At 57.8% G+C, this 18,268-nt stretch overlaps 4 protein-coding genes across 4 annotated transcripts; 1 reads left to right on the plus strand and 3 right to left on the minus strand.

Moving 5' to 3' along the window:
* Nucleotides 1-2: 2 nt before the first annotated feature.
* On the plus strand, nt 3-2,417 carry WBP1 (WW domain binding protein 1). Its single transcript, XM_056115380.1, has 4 exons — nt 3-221; nt 1,147-1,249; nt 1,379-1,555; nt 1,744-2,417. The coding sequence occupies exons 1-4, from the start codon at nt 153-155 to the stop codon at nt 2,199-2,201; spliced, it is 807 nt and encodes a 268-aa protein (XP_055971355.1). The 5' UTR covers nt 3-152; the 3' UTR covers nt 2,202-2,417.
* A 203-nt stretch (nt 2,418-2,620) lies between these two features.
* Nucleotides 2,621-6,566, minus strand: MOGS (mannosyl-oligosaccharide glucosidase). The gene is made up of 4 exons (XM_056115324.1): nt 6,133-6,566; nt 5,716-5,942; nt 4,943-5,139; nt 2,621-4,541 (listed from the first exon to the last, which is right to left on the minus strand). The coding sequence occupies exons 1-4, from the start codon at nt 6,482-6,484 to the stop codon at nt 2,798-2,800; spliced, it is 2,520 nt and encodes an 839-aa protein (XP_055971299.1). The 5' UTR covers nt 6,485-6,566; the 3' UTR covers nt 2,621-2,797.
* A 2,815-nt stretch (nt 6,567-9,381) lies between these two features.
* Nucleotides 9,382-11,538, minus strand: MRPL53 (mitochondrial ribosomal protein L53). The gene is made up of 3 exons (XM_056117738.1): nt 11,363-11,538; nt 11,166-11,278; nt 9,382-11,083 (listed from the first exon to the last, which is right to left on the minus strand). Exons 1-3 carry the CDS (start codon nt 11,452-11,454, stop codon nt 10,950-10,952), a joined length of 339 nt encoding a protein of 112 aa, XP_055973713.1. The 5' UTR covers nt 11,455-11,538; the 3' UTR covers nt 9,382-10,949.
* A 160-nt stretch (nt 11,539-11,698) lies between these two features.
* CCDC142 (coiled-coil domain containing 142) lies at nt 11,699-17,838 on the minus strand. The gene is made up of 9 exons (XM_056117737.1): nt 17,057-17,838; nt 16,707-16,793; nt 16,477-16,623; nt 16,259-16,389; nt 16,066-16,188; nt 13,431-13,545; nt 13,049-13,226; nt 12,753-12,952; nt 11,699-12,608 (listed from the first exon to the last, which is right to left on the minus strand). Exons 1-9 carry the CDS (start codon nt 17,787-17,789, stop codon nt 12,352-12,354), a joined length of 1,971 nt encoding a protein of 656 aa, XP_055973712.1. The 5' UTR covers nt 17,790-17,838; the 3' UTR covers nt 11,699-12,351.
* Nucleotides 17,839-18,268: the final 430 nt, after the last annotated feature.

Here is an 18,268-nt window from a genome sequence, read left to right on the forward strand (position 1 = left end):
CGCTCCCCGGATGGAGGCTCGGGCCGCGGAGTGATGGTGGCGGCAGCGGAGATGGGCCGGGCAGGGGCTATGGCGGTGGCGGCAGAGGTGGCAGGGGCGGGGCGGCTGGCGGTGGAGGAGGCTGTGGTCTTCAGGGGACTGTAGGTGGAGGAATGGCTCGGGCCGGCAGCGGGAACGGCAGCGAAGAGGCCTGGGGGGCACTTCGGGTGCCGCAACAGCAGGTAGCCCATCAGCTCCAAAGCCTACCACGACAGCCATTTATTTCTCTCCCCTTTCCTTGTCCCTTACTTTTGGGGGGTGCGGGAGGAACTCGGTGGAGCCGAAGGAACGGCGAGGCGAAGTTCCTAAACACGTCCCTTCTACTCTTTGTCTGAACTTGGTAAGGCAGATGCAGTTGACTTTGCCTGTAGCTTCATAGACCCCCATCCCGTGGCTCAGTTGCCCAGAGTCATGGAAAGCCCCAGGGAGCGTCCCTCTGTCTTACAGCAGTTCTCTGTGATGTTTTTCTGTGCTCCTATTGTCACAGTCGAGTCCGGCAGCGTCTTCTCTTGAGGGAGCAATTTGGAGAAGAGCTGGACCCCAGATGTCATCCTTTATCACCCCCATCTGTTTGGGAGCATTGCTCTGGGTCTCACGTTGCACCACCATTTCGCTAGGAAGCCTGAGACCCTGGATGGAAAGATCCAGCTGCAGGGGTGGGGGTGGGGGGCTGGAGGGGGGAGTCAGCCTGTGGGGTATGATGAAAGCAGTTTTGGCTTTGGAAGACTTTGCCTTACACCCCATACCCTTTGTCTGAGACTCAGAGAGCTCAGACTCAGCGTCTGCAAGGAAACACTCCCTTAACAGAAAATACCCTGGGGGTGCCCGGCCTCCAGCGAGATGAGTCTCCTATACCCAGAGCTGAAGTCAGCCTTCTTTGCATCTTGTTTTCTAGACCCATTCTTGCTATTCCAGATTTTCTTCTGTGGTGACAGCCCTTCAGATACTCAGACCTCCACTCAGCACCACTCTCCTCTCCTCCCCGTAGAGCCCTCCGGGCTAAACTGGATTCACTGGGTGGGACTGTGTATGTGCATGCAGGGAGCAGGCGGGGGTGGTGTTTTGGACTGGAATTGCTTGTGTTTCTAAGTGCTTCCTTGCCCCCAGCTTCGAGAACTGTGCCCAGGAGTGAATAACCAGCCCTACCTCTGTGAGAGTGGCCACTGCTGCGGGGAGACGGGCTGCTGCACCTACTACTATGAGCTCTGGTGTGAGTCTCCCAGGGGGCTGCCGGCAGGTCCCTTTTCCCGCCTTCCCTGGGCCCTCCGAGTTGCAGACTCCGAGGACCGTTCTCTGCATCCAGGCTGGATCTACAGCACCCCCTCCTCGTCCCCTGCAGGGTTCTGGCTGCTCTGGACAGTCCTCATCCTCTTTAGCTGCTGTTGCGCCTTCCGCCATCGACGGGCCAAACTCCGGCTGCAGCAACAGCAGCGGCAGCGTGAGATCAATTTGTTGGCTTACCACGGGGCGTGCCACGGGGCTGGCTCTGCCCCTGCTGGTTCACTGCTTGACCTTCGTGAGTGATTTGAGGCTTTGGGCTCACTACCAGCAGGCTCTCCCAAACTCGAACCCGGAGTCATCCTTATGTTCCCTTTTCAGACGCCTCAAAGCACTGTTTTTTTTTTCCTGTTCCCTGATCAGAGAGACGGCCACGCCTGCCCCGGGTGGCCTTCAACCAACCATGCTCTGCTTTTCTTCCTGCAGGCCTCCTCAGCGCCTTCAAACCCCCAGCCTATGAAGACGTGGTTCACCGCCCCGGCACACCACCACCTCCTTACACCGCGGCCCCCGGCTGCCCCCTGACCACCTCCAGCGAATGTACTTGCCGGTCCTCTGCATCCAGCTGCCCCACTCACTTCGAGGGAACAAATACGGACGGGGTCTCCTCCCGCCAGACCGTCCCCCATCAGGAGGATGAGCCTGGGGCCTGCGGGAGCCCCGTCCCCACACCCCCCTCCTGCCGCTCTCGCCGCCTGACCGGTGACTCAGGCATCGAGCTCTGTCCTTGTCCTGATTCCAGTGAGGGTGAGCCATTCAAGGTGGCTCGGGCTAGTGCCCCCTTGCCCAGTGTGGAGGACCAATCCCCCTGTGCACTGCCCCTTAATCCTGTACCCCAGGTCTCTCCTGTGGGGCTGGCTTCCAGTGAAGGGGACATCCTGTAAGCAATCCAGGGAGGATGGATGGGTGGCTGGCTCGCCCAGCCGGGATGCATTCCAGCCCCATTGCCTTGAGCTCTTCTCAGCCTCTCCCTGCCCTCCTACAGTCCGCCCCGAAGGGCTGGAGCCCTGAGTTGAGGGGCGGTGTTTGAGGGATGTCCACGCTCAAACCCCTCAAAACATACACAGGAGCCTTTGATCTCATTAAAGAGATGTGAACCAGCTGCTTGTGGATTTGGGCGGACCCGAGCTCAGCTCACCAAACTACACTTGAGGGGACGAGATGGGGGTTATTGGCAGGGGGACTATGTCCAGTGGCCATTTCTCCCACCTTCTCTCAGCAACGGGAGGCAGTCCTAAGGCCCGGACTGAGTTCAGACTCTGGTGGGAGGCAAAGCTGGCAAAAGCTTTTGTTTGACATGGTTTTCCATTTATTTAAAAAAATAGACTCTGATTCACATTCACCCCAGGGCCGTGTGGGATGACAGCAGGTGACACTGGAGATGAGGAAGCCCTAGTACCTAAGGAGTGGGGGAGGCCGCAAGGATGCACCTTGCCCGTCCAGTCCAGGTGGCATGTGGGGCCGACACCTCCATCTTCCGTCAGTAGTCTTCAGCCATGACCAGCAGGACAAGGCTGGTCCAACCCTGGAAAGGCCGACATCCCATGCCGTGCCCATCCCGGTCACTGTACTGCTCCCACAGGAACCCTGTGGCCTGGTACTGCCGCCATACGTTGCCCACCACGTTGGCACGGAGCTCGCTGTGCAGCTTGGCGGCCTGGGCCTGGTGGGGGCCCTCCAGCTGCCCATAGTGGTGGAGAGCCCCCAAGGCCAGGTAGTTGATGTTGAGCCACACAGCGCCCCTCCAGTAGGGCGGGTCGTGCTCTGAATTGCGCTGGCCGTAGAAGGGGCTGGAGGCTGCCAGGGAGCGCAAGCCGAAGGGGCTCCAGAGATGGCGGCTGTCAGCAATGACCTCCAGCAGGGGCCCAAGGTGGGGTGACTCGGGGTCCAGCAGCCTCAGGAGAAAGGGGAAAATGCTGACGTAGCCCAGGGCGTCCACATACTGTGGGCGAGGCGGGGGCCGGCCCACCACGCGCAGCAGCCCCTGCGGGGGCCGAGGCTTCAGCTGCACAGCTCTCGTGTGATTCCCGAAGTCGGCAAAGACGCCCAGCTCGGGGGCCCAGTGCAGCGCCGCCAGGCTTTTCTCGGCCTCCAGTGAGGCCGCCAGCGGGCGCAGCTCCTCCGCGGCTTCTGCGTCCCCTAGCTGCTCTGCCAGCCGCGTCAGCACGCGGGCACCCAGTGCCATCCAGCACCGCAGGTCCAGGTGCCGCTCGGTGGCTGAAGGGTGCGAGGCCCGGGGATAGTCATCCAGTCCCGAAGGCAGTGTCTTGGGGTTCAACAGGGTTGGCAAGGCGGGGTCCCGGCCCCGCCAGCGGTAAGAGTGTGGCTCCGGCCCTGCCTGGCTGTCGTGGAGCCAGGAGAACCAGGCCCGCAGGCGGGGGAAGGCCCTGCGGAGGAAGGCCAGGTCGCCAAGGTCACCGCGCTCCAGCATGTGGGCGATGGGCAGAAGCAGGGTCGGGGGGTTGGCATGGGCTGCCCGCTGCACTAGGAACTCAGGGGGCACCCGGGCGCGCGCTTCATCCCCCAGCACTTGCTCCCGCCCGATCCAGCCATCAGCATTGAGCAGCCCCAGCCAGTGGCCTAGGGCCTCCCGGGTGAGCTGAGGGTCCCACCGCTGCACGAGCAGCTGATGGAAGCCCTCATCCCAGAGGAAGCCTCGGGGGAAGAAGGACCGGGACGGCACTGCAGTGAAAAGAGGGGCAGGTGGGAAGAGAGCGGGGTCTACCTTCTGCTCGGACCCCTCCCCGCCCAGGTCTGGCAGCACCAGGCCTTGTCCATAGAAGTAGCCGATCCCGCCCAGGAGGCCGCTGAGGGCGGCCTGCCCCAGAGCCTGCTCCTCAGGGCTGAGGCCCTTCTCCTGCAGCCGGAAGGTCTTCTCAAAGCGCTGGCTAAAGGCCGCAGCGTGCTCCTCCAAGGCCTGGGTCAAGAGGCTACCTGCCAGTTGGCCCAGGGCACGGCTGCCTCCGGCTTGAGCACTGGCAGACTCAAACACCAGCTCCACAGAGAAGGGGACCTTTAGGGTCACCTGCTGTATCAAGAACTGCCCTTGCCCCTGTCCTGGCCCCCTTGGGTCCCGGTCCTTCCACTTAAGTGATCCTGGCAAGCCGAGGTAGCGTTCAGGGGAGGCCCCTGGAGGCCGATGCTGAAACCACTGATTCAGGTGACTCTTCACCATCTCCGTCAGCAATGGAAGTCCCGGGTTGGAGGACCAAAAGACATTGTAGCTTGAAGGACAGAAGATAAATAGGAATATTAAGGGCCGGAGCAATGGTACAACGGGGAGGGCATTTGCCTTGCATGCGACCAAAGCAGATTCAATCTCTGGCACCCCATATGGTCCCCGGAGCACTGCCAGGAGTGATCCCTGAATGCAGACAGAGGTAAAGCCCAAGCACCACTGGGTGTGGCCTGCTCGTCCCCACGCCCCCAAATAGGGCAATATTATGTCAGGGGAAATGGTGAGGATTATAAAGGGAGTCAGGATGGGAAAACCTGACAGTGCAATAAACAGTCTGGTGGGAATTCAAATGACTGGTGGAAACAGGGTAGCACGGGGGAGATGAAAGTTGGCTGAGTGGGCATCCATGCCACCCTCCCCACCAGCCACCCCTGCATCCCCAGTTACCTGCCATATTTGGGAGCAGACTCCCCTGGGCTGGTTGGTGCCAAAAGTGTAAAGCGGAAGTCACCAAGTTCACTGCTGTGTCCACGGATGGACTTCACCTGTCCTGGAGCCCCAGCCTCTGGCACCAGGACTTCCTTGCCATCTGTCACCACGTAGAAGAACAGGGAGACCAAAGGGAGGGCAGAGGTTCCCGAGGCCTGAGTGACCAAGAACGAAAGAAATACACCATTAGACAGCCGGTTTCTTGTGAGAAGCTGCCTTTGCGAGGGGAAAGGCACCAGGTGGGAGCCGCGTGGTCAGCCAGACATCTGGCAGTGCGAAGGTCAAGGAGGGAGCAGCTGTCAGGGGGCTTCTCTGGGAAATAAGAGCACTGCGCTAGGAACTCTGCGCGAAGCTCTCACACGATTTCACTTCATGCACACATGTGAGTCAGGTGCTCATCACAGTCCTCATTTTACAGACATGAGGTGGGCAGTGATCAGACTGATCACACAGGTGTGACTTCTGTCTGGGGGCGGGGGCGGGGGGGGTGGGTGCTTCACGTCCACTCCCAGCTTAGCGCTGGTGGACCATGTGGTGGGCGGGCTCCAAGTGGGCCTCCAGAGCTCAGCGGGCTGAGCGATCCCTGGGGGCACCCGGCAGGGTCAAAGGGAGGATTCAAATCCGGATGGCCACACCCGGAGTCCCTGCCTGCGCCTGTCACACTGCATCTGTGGGCAGCCGAGGAGGTGGGGAGGTGGTGGGCTGGGGGAAGGGAGTCCTGAGGCCCTGACCTGAGGCTCTACAGTCACTCTCCAGCTCCAGTCCCCTCCGTGCTGACCCCCGGGCCTCTTGACGAACTCAGTTGTGAGCCTCAAGGCCCCATCCTGGATGTGCTGCCGCCCGAAGGAGAGGCCGTCGTGGAACTCCCAGCCATAGGGACCCACGCCGTCTCCCTGCTCACACGTGTGCCTGAGCTTAAGGGTCCCCGGGGCGGCGCCTTGCTGCGCCCACATCAATCCTGGGGGTAGAATGGCCACGTAAGTCCAGGAGAGAGCAGAGGCCCGGGCCCTCTGAGTCTCCGAGAAGGTCGGGGCGTCCCTGCCTCTAGCTCTCCTGCTCCGCGCCTCCCCACCCTGGCTCTGGCCTGAAGCTGGGGCGCCCAGGAGGAGAGGCCGTCCGCCTGCCTGCCCGTCCCGGGGCCGGATTACCGGTGAGGAGGGGCTTGGCGCTGCGGGTCTTCATGCCGAAGTAGACATGGGGGCGGTAGGTGCCCCAGAAGAGCTCGGGGGCCACGGCGGGGCTGGCGGCGTCGGGCGGCAGCGCTGAGGGCGCGGGGTGCAGCGTGACGGCGCGGCGCGCGCGGTGCCAGCCCAGCAGCCAGTGCCCCGCCAGGCTCAGCAGCACGAGCGAGGCCAGGACCGCGGCGGCCAGCGCCGGCCGCCCCGGGCCGCCCCGGCTCCCGCCGCCCCGGCCGTCCCGCCGCGCGGGCCCGGCCCGCTTCTCCGCTCCCCGAGCGCCGTCCGCGGGCGCCCCGCGGCGCCGCCGCTCGCCCCGGCCCATCCCCGCCCCAAGACCCGCGCTCCGATCGCCGCGCCTCCCGCCGGGGTCCGCGCCTGCCCCGCCGCCGAGCTGTCAACCGCGCCTCCCTTCCGCTTCCGGTCCTCGACGGAAGTCCCGCCCCGCCACGTTAGGCTAAGGCGGCTCCGCAGCTCGGCGCGGCTCTAGGGATCTGTTGGTCGGGGGTTGGGTTCCCCCACCCCGCCCCGCCCCGCCCGGCCCACTCCGGACTTCGTCCTTAGGGGAAGCGCCCGCTCTGCAGTCTCCAGCCCAGTGTAGTTAGCAGGCCAGGAGAAGTAATGAATCTTACGCTGGGATTTAAATATGTATATATATATTTATTGCTTTTGGGATCACACCCGGGGATGCACAGGGGTTATTCCTTGAGGAGTTACTCCTGGCAGTACTCAGGGGATCATATGGGATGCTGGGAATTGAACCCGGGTCAGCCGCGTGCAAGGCAAACAAATGCCCTACCCGCTGTGCTATCTCTCCAACCCCAAAATATATATATTTACATATACATAGGTAAACATCATGCTACACCTGTTGTGTTTTTCTTTAACTGCCCCCACTCCTCTAATCAGGTATTTAGATCAGGTACTTGGACCTTGAGCATTGACGGGAACTGACTGTCTTGCAGTCCAGGTGTAGAGGAACCGAATTCTCTTGCATCCACATTTGTCCCTTGTGAGGCGGAAGGTGGCAGGTACAGAACCAAGTGGAAGCCTGGGATCTTGTCTTTTTAAAGTGACTTGTGACTTTAAACAAATCATATCTCCGTTTCTATTTTTTTTCTTTTTTGCTTTTTGGGTCACACCTGGCGATGCACAGGGGTTACTCCTGGCTCTGCACTCAGGAATTAGTCCTGGTGGTGCTCAGGGGACCATGTGGGATGCTGGGAATGGAACCTGGGTTAGCCGCGTGCAAGGCAAACGCTCTACCCGCTGTGCTATCACTCCAGCCCCCTATCTCCGTTTCTAGATGAACCCGAAAGGGACCAAAATAGTGAGTGCAACTGGAGAAGATTTTCTCACCCCGTTTCTACCACCGAGGAAGCAAACAAGTATAGAGAAGGGATGCATGGCTTAGGGTCAGCCCAGGAAAAGCTGTAGAAAGCCAGCATCAGCACATTCAGCTGCACATCATTTGCTGCTGCTCAAAAATGCAACTTATGGGCTGGGAAGAGAGAAAAGCAGGTAGGGTGCTTGCCTTGCACGCACTCTGCCAACCCAGGTTCATCACTGGCACCCCATATAAACCGCAGCCCCAGAAGGAGTGATCCCTAAACACAGCCAGGAATAAGTCCTGAGAAGCTCTGGGTGTGGCCCCCAAAGACAAAACTAATACTTTAGGCCTGAGAGTGAGTACAGGAGGTAAGGGGCTTGCCTTGCACAAGCCTATCTGGGTTTAATCCCCAGCATCACCAGGGCAGGAATAAGCCCTGGGGGATCCAAACACAAAACCCAAGGGACAGTGACAGTATAGCAGATAGGGTGCATACCTCACATGTGGCTGAGAGATTGCATCTTCAACATCTCCTATGATCCGCCGACCCCCACCAGGAGTGATCCCTTAGCATCCCTGAGCACCGCTGGGTATGATCCCAAAACCCAAACAAAAAAATCCAAGTATTTTATGCTGAATACCTTTATCACACTTCACTATAGTCTGACTTCAAGTCTCACCTTCAACTAGTAGGCTTCTGGCTCACCTGACCAATCACCAATCACCAACAATCACCTGACCAAGCCCTGTCCATTATTCTGCTGCCACTGCACTTGGTTCATAGCTGCAATGCTTACCATACACCTGGGTTTATCTTTATATCCTAAGACTAATCATTTCCAAGCTATATATATAAATATATATTTTTCATATTTTGGGTCACACCTGGCAATGCACAGGAGTTACTCCTGGCTCTGCACTCAGGAATTATTCCTAGTGGTGGTTGGGGGACCATATGGGATGCTGGGAATCGAACCCAGGTCAGCCACGTGTAAGGCAAACATCCTACCCACGGTGCTATTGCTCCAGCCCCTACATGCTATATATTTCTAACTCAACAAGTGTTTGTTTATTTTTGCCTTTTGCGTCACACCCGGCGATGCTCAGGGGTCACTCCTGGCTCTGCACTTAGGAATTACTCCTGGCAGTGCTTGGGGGACCATATGGGATGCCAGGGATCGAACCCGGGTCAGCCGCATGCAAGGCAAGCAGGCTATCACTCCGGCCCCTCAACAACTGTTTATTGCCTGCTTTGTACCACTCTGCAAGGTGGTACAGAGAAAACAGCCCCAAAACTTAATTTCACAATCTAGAAGCAGCACTGAAACCTTGCTTACAGCAACTGTTGAATGATCCCCACTTGCAAAGATGAGTCAAGTGTTGCTAGAGATAATGAGATCAGTTCATCAGAGCTGGGGAACATGAATGTAGGTTGTCTTTATCAACTTTGAGGTAATACTTGCTATGCTCCCAGTAACATTCTAGGCACTTCACAGACCCGTTCATTTCATTCAATAGTCCCATTAGATACTATTATCCCAATTTTACAAATGAGAAAACAGATGTTGGAAAATGAATTTGTCTCACTGAAATTATACCAAAATCCAAGTACATGCCAACACACTTTACGTGCATAGATACATGTACATATATGTATTCACGACTATATGCTTAAATTGGGTGTGTGGTACCAGGAATCAAACCCAGGGTGTCACACATGCAAAGCAAGTGTTCTACTTCTAAGTCACATCCCCAATGTTTGGAGTTTCTTGGGCACTTTGGTGGTGGTGACGTGAGGTCACTGTACACCAAGACTATACATGTCAACACCATTGTAAACACTTTACCTGCACTGTAATTGTTATTAAAAGAGAAAATACACGTCATGCACTCTAATCCTTTTTGCTTTTACTTCGTTTTTAAAAGGTTTTATGGACCACACTAATAGGAGGTAATTCTGTTTGAAAAACATTTCAAGTCTGAAAATACTTAAACACTGTTCTCTGAAACAAGTAGCAGTGAGAGAGAAAACCAGTCATGTGTTTTTCAGCAAGATGAAATTAAGCCACAGCAAAAACAATTAGAAAATAAGATGCAGAGAACACAAGAATGATACAGGAGAGTAAAAACATTTCAGGATATTTGAAATGTTTCAGGAAAACACTTCAGAACATTTAGAAACAGAATATTCTCTAGGTGCTGGAGTGATAGTATAGCAAGGAAGGCACTTACATTGCATGCGGCTGACCTGTTTTTGATCTCTGGCATCGCATATGAACCCCCAAGTCCCTCCGGGAGTAATTCCTGAGCATAACTAGGTGTGGCCCCAAAACAGAAAACAAATACAAAAACAAAACAGAATATTCTTGGCCAGAGAGATAATACAGCAGGTTCTGTCTCTAATAAGCACTGCTTTGCTTGCATGCAGCGGATCCAGTTAGACCTACTTTGTCTCCCAAGCCCACCAGGAGTGATCACTGACCACAGAGCCAGGAGTAAGCCCTGTGTGCCACCGGGTGTACCAAATGTAATAAATGAAATGTAATTAATGAAAAGTAAAATGAAATAAAACAGGATAGTCTGAACTTACTGACTGGATTTATAGGGAAAGAAGTAAGACAAAACCAGAAACAGCAGGGGCTGGAGCGATAGTACAGCAGATAAGGCCTTTGCCTTGCACACAGTCAACCCCGAGTTCAATCCCCAGCATCCCATTTGGTTCCCAAAGGACCGCCAGGAGTAACTTCTGAGTGCAGAGCTAGGAGTAACCCCTGAGCATCACTGGGTGTGACCCAAAAAGAAAAAAAAATAATAAATAAATAAAAATAAAATACACACACAAAAAAACCCAAAAACAACAATCTGGTTTCCAACTCAAGTGGCTGAAGAGATGCAGTGTTTTTAAAAGGGCAAATCGGAAAGATGCAACCATGTGTTCGTAAGATTATCAATTCCAGCTTGCAGAGAAATGGTGCAAATCAGAAGAAAAGTGATGATAGTAGGCGGACAACCTGACTACGCAGCACAGAAATCAAGATTACAGCCAAACGAAAGGGAGAATTCAGAAAAGCCCTAAGAAAAAAAGGAAAGGAAAGTCGAGCTTGACCAGAACGGAAACGAAAGGGTCCAAGAACAAGAAAGAAAGAAAGAGAAGAAAGAAGAACAGGCGATGCACCGGGAGTGAGTGGCGGAAAACGACCGCGACAAACAGCACTGGGTTCGGCAACTAACCGTGGTAGAAGCGGCCCAACGCAAAAAGGTTAAGCAGTGAGTCTAGGGTAAGAAGGCGAAGAAAGCCGAGTGCGTCGATGCCCCTTCCGGATCTGGCCGCGTCCCAGCGCCGGGGGCTGGACGTGGAGTCCCAGGGCATCTCGGCTGCTCCCGGCCCAGCGTGCAGAGGGGCGAGGGGCTGAGAGCGCCGTCCTGGCGTCGGGCCCGCGGCTCGGTCTCCCCGGCCCGGTCAGCGGCCCGCACCCACGGGCGCCTTGTCCTCGCCGGCCGCGGCGCCCCTGAGCTGGATGTGCGAGGCGAAGGCGCTGAGCATCTCCTGCGCCGTGAGGTGGGCGCCGCGCAGGATCAGGCGATGCCCGTCTCCTGTGGACGACACGGCGCGGTCAGGCGGGCCGAAGCGCACCCTGCCAACCCCCCACCCCCAGGACTCCCCGGGCGCGCCCACCGAACAGCACGTCCACGCAGGGCTCCGAACCGTCGTGCCGCACGTCCGCGATGACCGAGCAGTTGAGGTTGGTGGCGCGCACCTTCTCGCTGCTCACCGCCTGGAGGAAGGTCCTGCGGCGGGCGGGCGGCGTGAGCGCCCCGCGCCGCCCCCGCGCCAGGAAAGCACGCCCCCCACCCCCGCCCGCGCCCCGCTACCTCGTCGCCTCCACGTTCTTCTCGAAGGGGCAGAACTGAACCCGGACCTCCTTGACGGCCCGGAGTCCGAGTCGCGCCAAGGCCGCCGCCATGATGACCCGCGCCCCGGAAGGACTCGCGCGCGGGCGGAAGCGTTGCCTGGCCGCACGGCTGCGTGTGCGCCTGCGCGCGCTTTTGCGGGGGCCCGGGATCCAGCAGGGAGAACGGTGCTCGTGGCCCCGGGTGTGAAGGGGCCCAAAGTAAGCGCCCAAAGTAATCCTTATCATTCTCAGTCCTCTTGCGCCATGGTGAAGGAGAGAAATAAAAAGGGCAGCGGCCCTTCGCACCCGGCTCGGGAGAATGAGGCCCCTTCTGTGCCGGATGCGGGTCTGCACCTTCTTAAGATGCTCCCTGCTCAGGGAACTGAAGATTTAACCTCATCAGCCTTCAGGCACCAAAACTTAAACCTGAAGCAGGTCCTACAGCGCAGTATTCTTAAGTGACACGAAACAGTGCTGGAGGGAGTGCAGGTGACGGACCGTGGGAACGATCTGTATGCAGAAATGCCTATTTCACCTCTGTGCTTCCCTGGGGAAAGTATGCTACCTGGCTCTTGGGACTTAAGGGGAAGTGGCATCTAGGCGCTCTGCATTCTATTGCTTTTGTTCTCCTTCTCCAAAGGCTCCAACCCTGCCGTGGCCCTTCCAGAATCTCACCCTCCTCCCAGCCTGTAGCCCCAACATTTCTTCACAGACAAGGAACTAGGCATGAGTGTCCCAGGGATGCTGACCGTACTCCAGGCTGGAGGTTTGCCCTTTAGTCTGGATTCCACACTCTGGAGTGATCTAGGATGCTTAGTTTTTAAATCTGAGCTCTGTGTAGCTTGTGGCGCTCAGATATGCTTCCTTCCCAGGTCCTAAACGGAGACCTTTAAAATACTCTTTCCCAAATGCCTACGCTTTCTCAGCCAGAGATGGGAGCTTGTATGCTGGCATTCCTGATCTGGCTCCTTAAGTTTCAGGACTGATCCCCAGGCAGAAAAGAAAAGGCAAGTGCCATTGTGGGCGCTGGTTCTGCCTCAGGGCCAGCCAAGCCTCCTGGTTCCCCACTAGGTAAGCCTCGGGGCTCTGTCCCCCACCCCACAGTGTGCCTAGCAGCTGAGCTGTTTGGGTCGGGATCACTCCGGGCTGAGGAGGGGGCTCCAAGTTCTCCAGGCTGTTGAGGTTACTGCTGGGCAGTTCCATGGTCTGGACTTCATTGCACGCACCTGGTGAGGCAATGGAGGTTGGAGGCGTTGGGGAGAGGCTGAAGCCCTATGGGTGACCACGATGGAGAAATGGGGTGCTTAAAGTAGCAGGCCGGGCTCAAAAAGAGGCACAGGAGTTGGAGTTGGGGGAGGGAAGTAACTCACAGCAACAGGACGGCCTTCTGCGCATGCGACCCTTGGGCAGTGGCTGCTGCAACAGGCACAGCAGGGCCCCATCCAGCCTCTGGAAGATGCCCAGCATGAGCAACGTCTGGCGAACTTCAGGAGACAGGCCCCAGCGCTCCTCCTCCAGCAACTCCCGGACTACTCCGAAGTCCTGTCTGAGCTGCAGTGCCCCCTGCAGGCTGAAGGCCGAAGTACAGTGTGGCCACCCGACCTCCTGCCGGCCCACCTCCACCCTTCCTCACCACCCCCCTGCCACTGCTTCCTCTTCTCCCCACCTGAACCGGATCTCATGGGTGAGGATGTGATCGAGCCAGGCACCCAAGATGGCAGTCAGCGCCTGGCCAAGGGTGGGGGCCTGGGCTTGCGTTGGCAATTCCTGCAGTCCTTGCAACACAGGCTCCAGGACAGTGCGGACCACCAGCCCAGCATACTCACTAGGGATGCTGGGCAGTTCTGGAGTGAGGAGAGAAGGGCAGGTTCTGAAGCCACCGAGCTTCACCAAGCCCCTCCAGAGTGTTTGCAGGAAGGATGCGGGATATCAGAGGCAGAGAGGGCACAGAAGATGACAACATGGATGGATACAGAGAAGAGTCAGGCTTTGGAGAGGTCAGGACGCTATTAGCTGGGGGTGGGGGGACCCTGGAAGGAGGGAGTTACCTGGCAGGAGCCGATGCCTCCAGTACCGACCCCGAGGCATGTACATTTCAAAGCCCTGTGCAGCTTGCCTCTGACACTCCCGAAAAAACAGACTGAGAGACTCTTCAGGCATTAGCTGTGGAGATAGATAGCATAAAAGGCTTACTGTTGGGGGTTTGTCAAGATATGATGCTTTTCTTTTCTTTTTGGGCCACACCCGGCAATTACTCCTGACTTTGCATTCAGAAATCACTCCTGGCAGGCTCAGGGGACCACATGGGATGCAGGTAATCGAATCTGGGTTGACTGAGTGCAAGGCAAGTGTCTTCCCTGCTGTACTATCTCTCCAGCCCCAGGATATAATGTTTTTCATGTCCATCCACTTATAAGCAGATTTCACGACTTCATTTATCATGCTGAGTGAAATGAGTTGGAGAGAGATGGACATAGGATGATTGCACTCACTTGTGGGATATAAAAAACATAGTATGAGACTATTATCCAAGGACAGTAGAAACAAGGGCCAGGAGAACTGGCCCACAGTTGGAAGTTTGCCACAAGTTTGGGGTGGGAGCATAGAAAGAGGGCAGTTAGGATAGAAAAGGGACCGCTGTGGTGATAGTAGGGATTGATCGCTCTGAATAAGAACTGCGTGCTGAAAGGTAACGGGATAACCTTTCAGTACCTGTATTGCAAACTATAATGCCCAAAATGAAAGAGAGAGCAAGGGAGAAAGAAAAGTACCTGCCGTAGAGGCAGACTGGAAACTATCTCATGGTGATTCAATTAAAAAAAAATAGATATAATGCTTTTCTAAATCTGTGGTGTTTAAACTTTGTATCCACCAAACCCCCAAATAGTACTAGATGCACCTTTTCTGAGGAGAAATATTATAGCTTTTATTGGGTTTGCCAAAGATTTGGACCTAGAAAAGATTACTGCCCTGAGATTATTCTGTTCTCCCCAGTTTGGTTTAGGAGATGGATATCTCCCAAGCTAATTTTAATCTAAAGGAACATCAGTGGACAAAGAGACACACCCTCACCATCACAGGGGTCAAAAGTGCATGTGTGTGTGTGTGTGTGTGTGTGTGTGTGTGTGTGTGAGAGAGAGAGAGAGAGAGAGAGAGAGAGAGAGAAATAGAGAGAGAGAGAAGGGAGGGGCATGCATGATTGGCAGGCAAGGCAGAAGCAGGGAAACCCACTGTTTTCTGCTCTGTGACAGGAAGAGCCCAGACATAGGTAGGCAGGAGCCATGACTAAGATTTCCTGAGATTCAGAAACCTTTTGGTTTGAGGTCACACGAGGTGGTGCTCAGAATTTACTCCTGGCTCTGTACTCAGGGATCATGCCTAGTAGATTGGGAGTGGGGAGGGGCATATGGGGTACCAGGGATCAAACCCAGGTTAGTCTCATGTAAGGCAAATGCCCTACCCACTAACTATACTATGTTTCTGGCTCCACTTTTTTTTTTTTTTTTTTGCTTTTTTGGGTCACACCCAGCGATGCTCAGGGGTTATTCCTGGCTCTGCACTCAGGAATTACTCCTGGCAGTGCTTGGGGGACCATATGGGATGCCGGGGATTGAACCCAGGTCGGCTGTGTGCAAGGCAAACGCCTTACCCGCTGTGCGATCACTCCGGCCCCCTGGTCCCACTTTTTAACTTTCTTAAAGCACTGCCACTTGCTGGCAGTGCTGAGGAGTGCAGTGCCAGGCAGCAAATTCAAAGTCTTGCTCACATTAGGCACGTGGTTCTATTACTTAAGCCATATTCCCAGTCCACGAGCTTCCCTTTAAAGGGGTAATCCAACTAATCCATGATGTAGAAATGATGAGACTGAACTATTACACTTTCTGATCCTCAGTGAAATCTAGGCAATGATGACTGGTGAGTGCTACTACAGATATGGGATGGGGGAGAGAAGGGGCAAATATATAGAAAAAAGACACTTAGCCAAAATCTCAGTGATAGGATAGTGAAGTGGCCATCCACTGTACTCTATTTTTGTGCATGTTTTTTATGTGTTTTAAATATTGCATGGAAAAAATGTTTGGTTTATGTTTGAAATTCCCCATAAGGAAAAGCTAAAGAAAACAATGAGCAGAGCAAGAAAAGAGCAATTTAGCCCAGATTCTAAGGATGTTCCAAGTCATTCAATGTCCCCCCACCAAGTCCACAGCTGGGCACAGAGCCGCATCTTAAAATGCCACTGCAGGGGGCTGGAGCAATAGTACAGCCAGTAGGGCACTTGCCTTGCATGTGGCAAACCTGGATTCCATCTCTGACATTCCGAATGGTTCCCTGAGCCTGCCAGGAGTGAACCCTGAGCGCAGAGCCAGCCCTGAGCATAGCCTTGTGTGGCCCCCAAACCAAAACTAAATAAATAACTACAATGCCACTGTCAGGGCTGAAGGTACCACACAGCGTTTAGTGTGCATGCCCCATAGTGCCAGATCCTGGTTTAAGCACTGACCATATGAGCTTCCTATAGCACGAGGGTGGCCCAAGGATGCCCAGCATTGTGGGTCTAGACACCAAACCCTGGAGTCCCTGCACTGAACCACTGTCCCAGTTGGCCAAGAATTTCTGAGCACTGTTTGGGAGGCCCCTCACCCCCAAATGAGAAGCCGCTGTCAGTTTGGCTGTGTCCCTCACCTGGATGTGCGTGGCCAGTCTCTGGACCTGTGCAGCCAGTTGCCCCAGCTGCCACTCCAGCTCCTGGACCCAGCTCTCCTCAGAGACCAGGCGGTGCAGGCCTTCTGCCTCCTGCAACAGAGGCTGTGGCCGAGAGAGCGAGTGAGGCCCCAGCCCAGCTCGGATGCCCCCTGCCCTCTCGCTGGCTACTCACTGGCAAGTCCTTCTGGGTCAGAAGCAGGAAGGAAGTGGGGGCCCAGGCTGCCAGATGCTGCTGAGCTCGGCCCCCAAACCAAAGCAAGGTGGCCTGCAGGGTGCACAGCCCCAGGGCAAGGGGTGCAGGAGCTGCGTGGGGAGGACAGAGCAGCTCAGGAGTCAGGGGTCACGGAACGGCATAGAGGACCCCCACAGAGCTACATTCCTCCAGCTCACCTGGAGGCGCGCTGAGGGGCAGCCCTGTCGCATCTTCTCGGAGGGCATCCAAGAGAGGGGAAAAGAGCTGCTGCCAGAGCCCAGACGTGTGGGACGACGAGGCGAGGGCTCTGTCATCGCGGGAGCAGCCGAGCGCGCGGCAGAAGCCTGCGGGAAGCCAGCGGGCCTCGGTGGGGACCGGCCGCCCCTCCTTCCCGGCTGGGCCAACGCCTGCACCCCTGCAATCTCACCTCGGTCCCAGTTCCAGATCAGAGACTGTCGCCACAGGCTGCGGCCCAGGGAGACCAGCTCCTTCTCGCACTCGGCGGGCAGGGGTGCTAGTGGGAGACAGGGCTCAAGCCTGAAAACAACGGCGTCTCCATTCCACAACCATTGCCCGTTCCCGCCCCCACCCCCAGACCCGAGCGAGCGAGCGAGCTTCCTATAGCAGGAGGGTCTGGAAGGCGCGGACGAAGCTGGCTGAAGGTGAGGGCTCGGGTGGGTTTACAAAGGGGGCGGCTCTGGGAGGCGGGTTTGCAGGGGAGCGAGAAGGAAGACAGCGCGGCCGCTGCAAAGCCCCCCAGCGCCCCCCGCCACTCACCCTGCCCCGGCGCCGGATCCAGCTGCTGTGTCGCTGCCCTGGGGTCCCTCCAGGGTCCCAGGTTTAGGGACAGGCTCTGAGCACAGGCGGCCCACAGCAGGGCCCAGTACTGGCTCCAGAGGGCACCCGCCCCGCCCAGCCCCGGGCCGCGGGGGGCCGAGCCCGCCACGCCCCCCAGCAGGCCCAGCAGCCCCGGCAGCAGCTCCCGCTCCTCCTGGCACGCTTTCCGGAGCTGGTCCCGCAGACCCGACGTCCGGAGCGCCGGGTCCAGCCGGCTGGCCAGCAGGCAGCCCCGCTCGGCCGTCAGGAGGCGCAGCACCCGGGCCGGGGGGAAAGGGCGCGCGGCCCCGGGGACGCAGCCCGACGTTCGGCCCTGCAGCTGCTGGAAGGCGGGCAGGACGCCCAGCGCGTCGGCGAGGCGGGACGACAGGCGGGGCCCGGCGGGCTCCCGGCCCAGCGCCCGGAGCTGGGTCTCCAGGGCGGCCTCCAGGTGCCGCGCCGCGAGGCCGACGGGGCGCGCCAGCAGCAGCGGCGCCGGGCCGGGCCCCCGGGAGGGCAGCGCCAGCGGGTCGCGGGCGGGCGCGGGGGACGGCGCGCCGGGGCTCGGGCTCTGCAGGACGAGGCGCACGGCCGCCTGGAGCTGGCGGGCGCAGTCCCGGGCGTGCAGGAGCCGCTCCCGCTCGCGCTGCAGCCGCAGCAGCACGGCTCGGAGCCGCCGCAGCTTCGGGGGCATCGGGGCGTCCGCGCTCGGCTCCAGCGCGCCGGCACCGGCCGCCGGCACCGCCGCCGCCGCCGCCCACCTCGCCGGCCCGGACTCAGCGCACGGGACGCCCCCCGCCGCCGGCAGCCTCCGCCCGCTCCAGGCCTCCGCGCCCGCCGGCCCCCTCCTCTCGGACTCCTCCCCGGCGCCCCGCCGCGTGGGGGCGAGCGGAGGCAGCCCCCCTGCGCGGGACGCCTGGGCCATCGGGCCGCGGGCCGCCCCGACCCCTCCGACTCGCGGGTTCAGCCCAACACCCGCCGCAGCCCGGACTCCGCCTCATCCCTAGAGCCGTCAGCTCCGACGAGGGAACCGCCGGGGTTGTCTGGGCCCTCTCGCGCTCCGTCGTCGGAGTCTCTGCCCTCAACAAAGATGGCCGCCCGGCCACGCCCCCGGGGCCAGTGTCCCAATCAGATGCTCGCTTTCGGCTCACCGTGGACGGGAGGGGGCGCTGA

The sequence above is a fragment of the Sorex fumeus genome, unplaced genomic scaffold, assembly GCF_029834395.1.
Source record: "Sorex fumeus unplaced genomic scaffold, SorFum_2.1 ptg000003l, whole genome shotgun sequence".
NCBI classification, from domain to species: Eukaryota; Metazoa; Chordata; class Mammalia; order Eulipotyphla; family Soricidae; genus Sorex; species Sorex fumeus.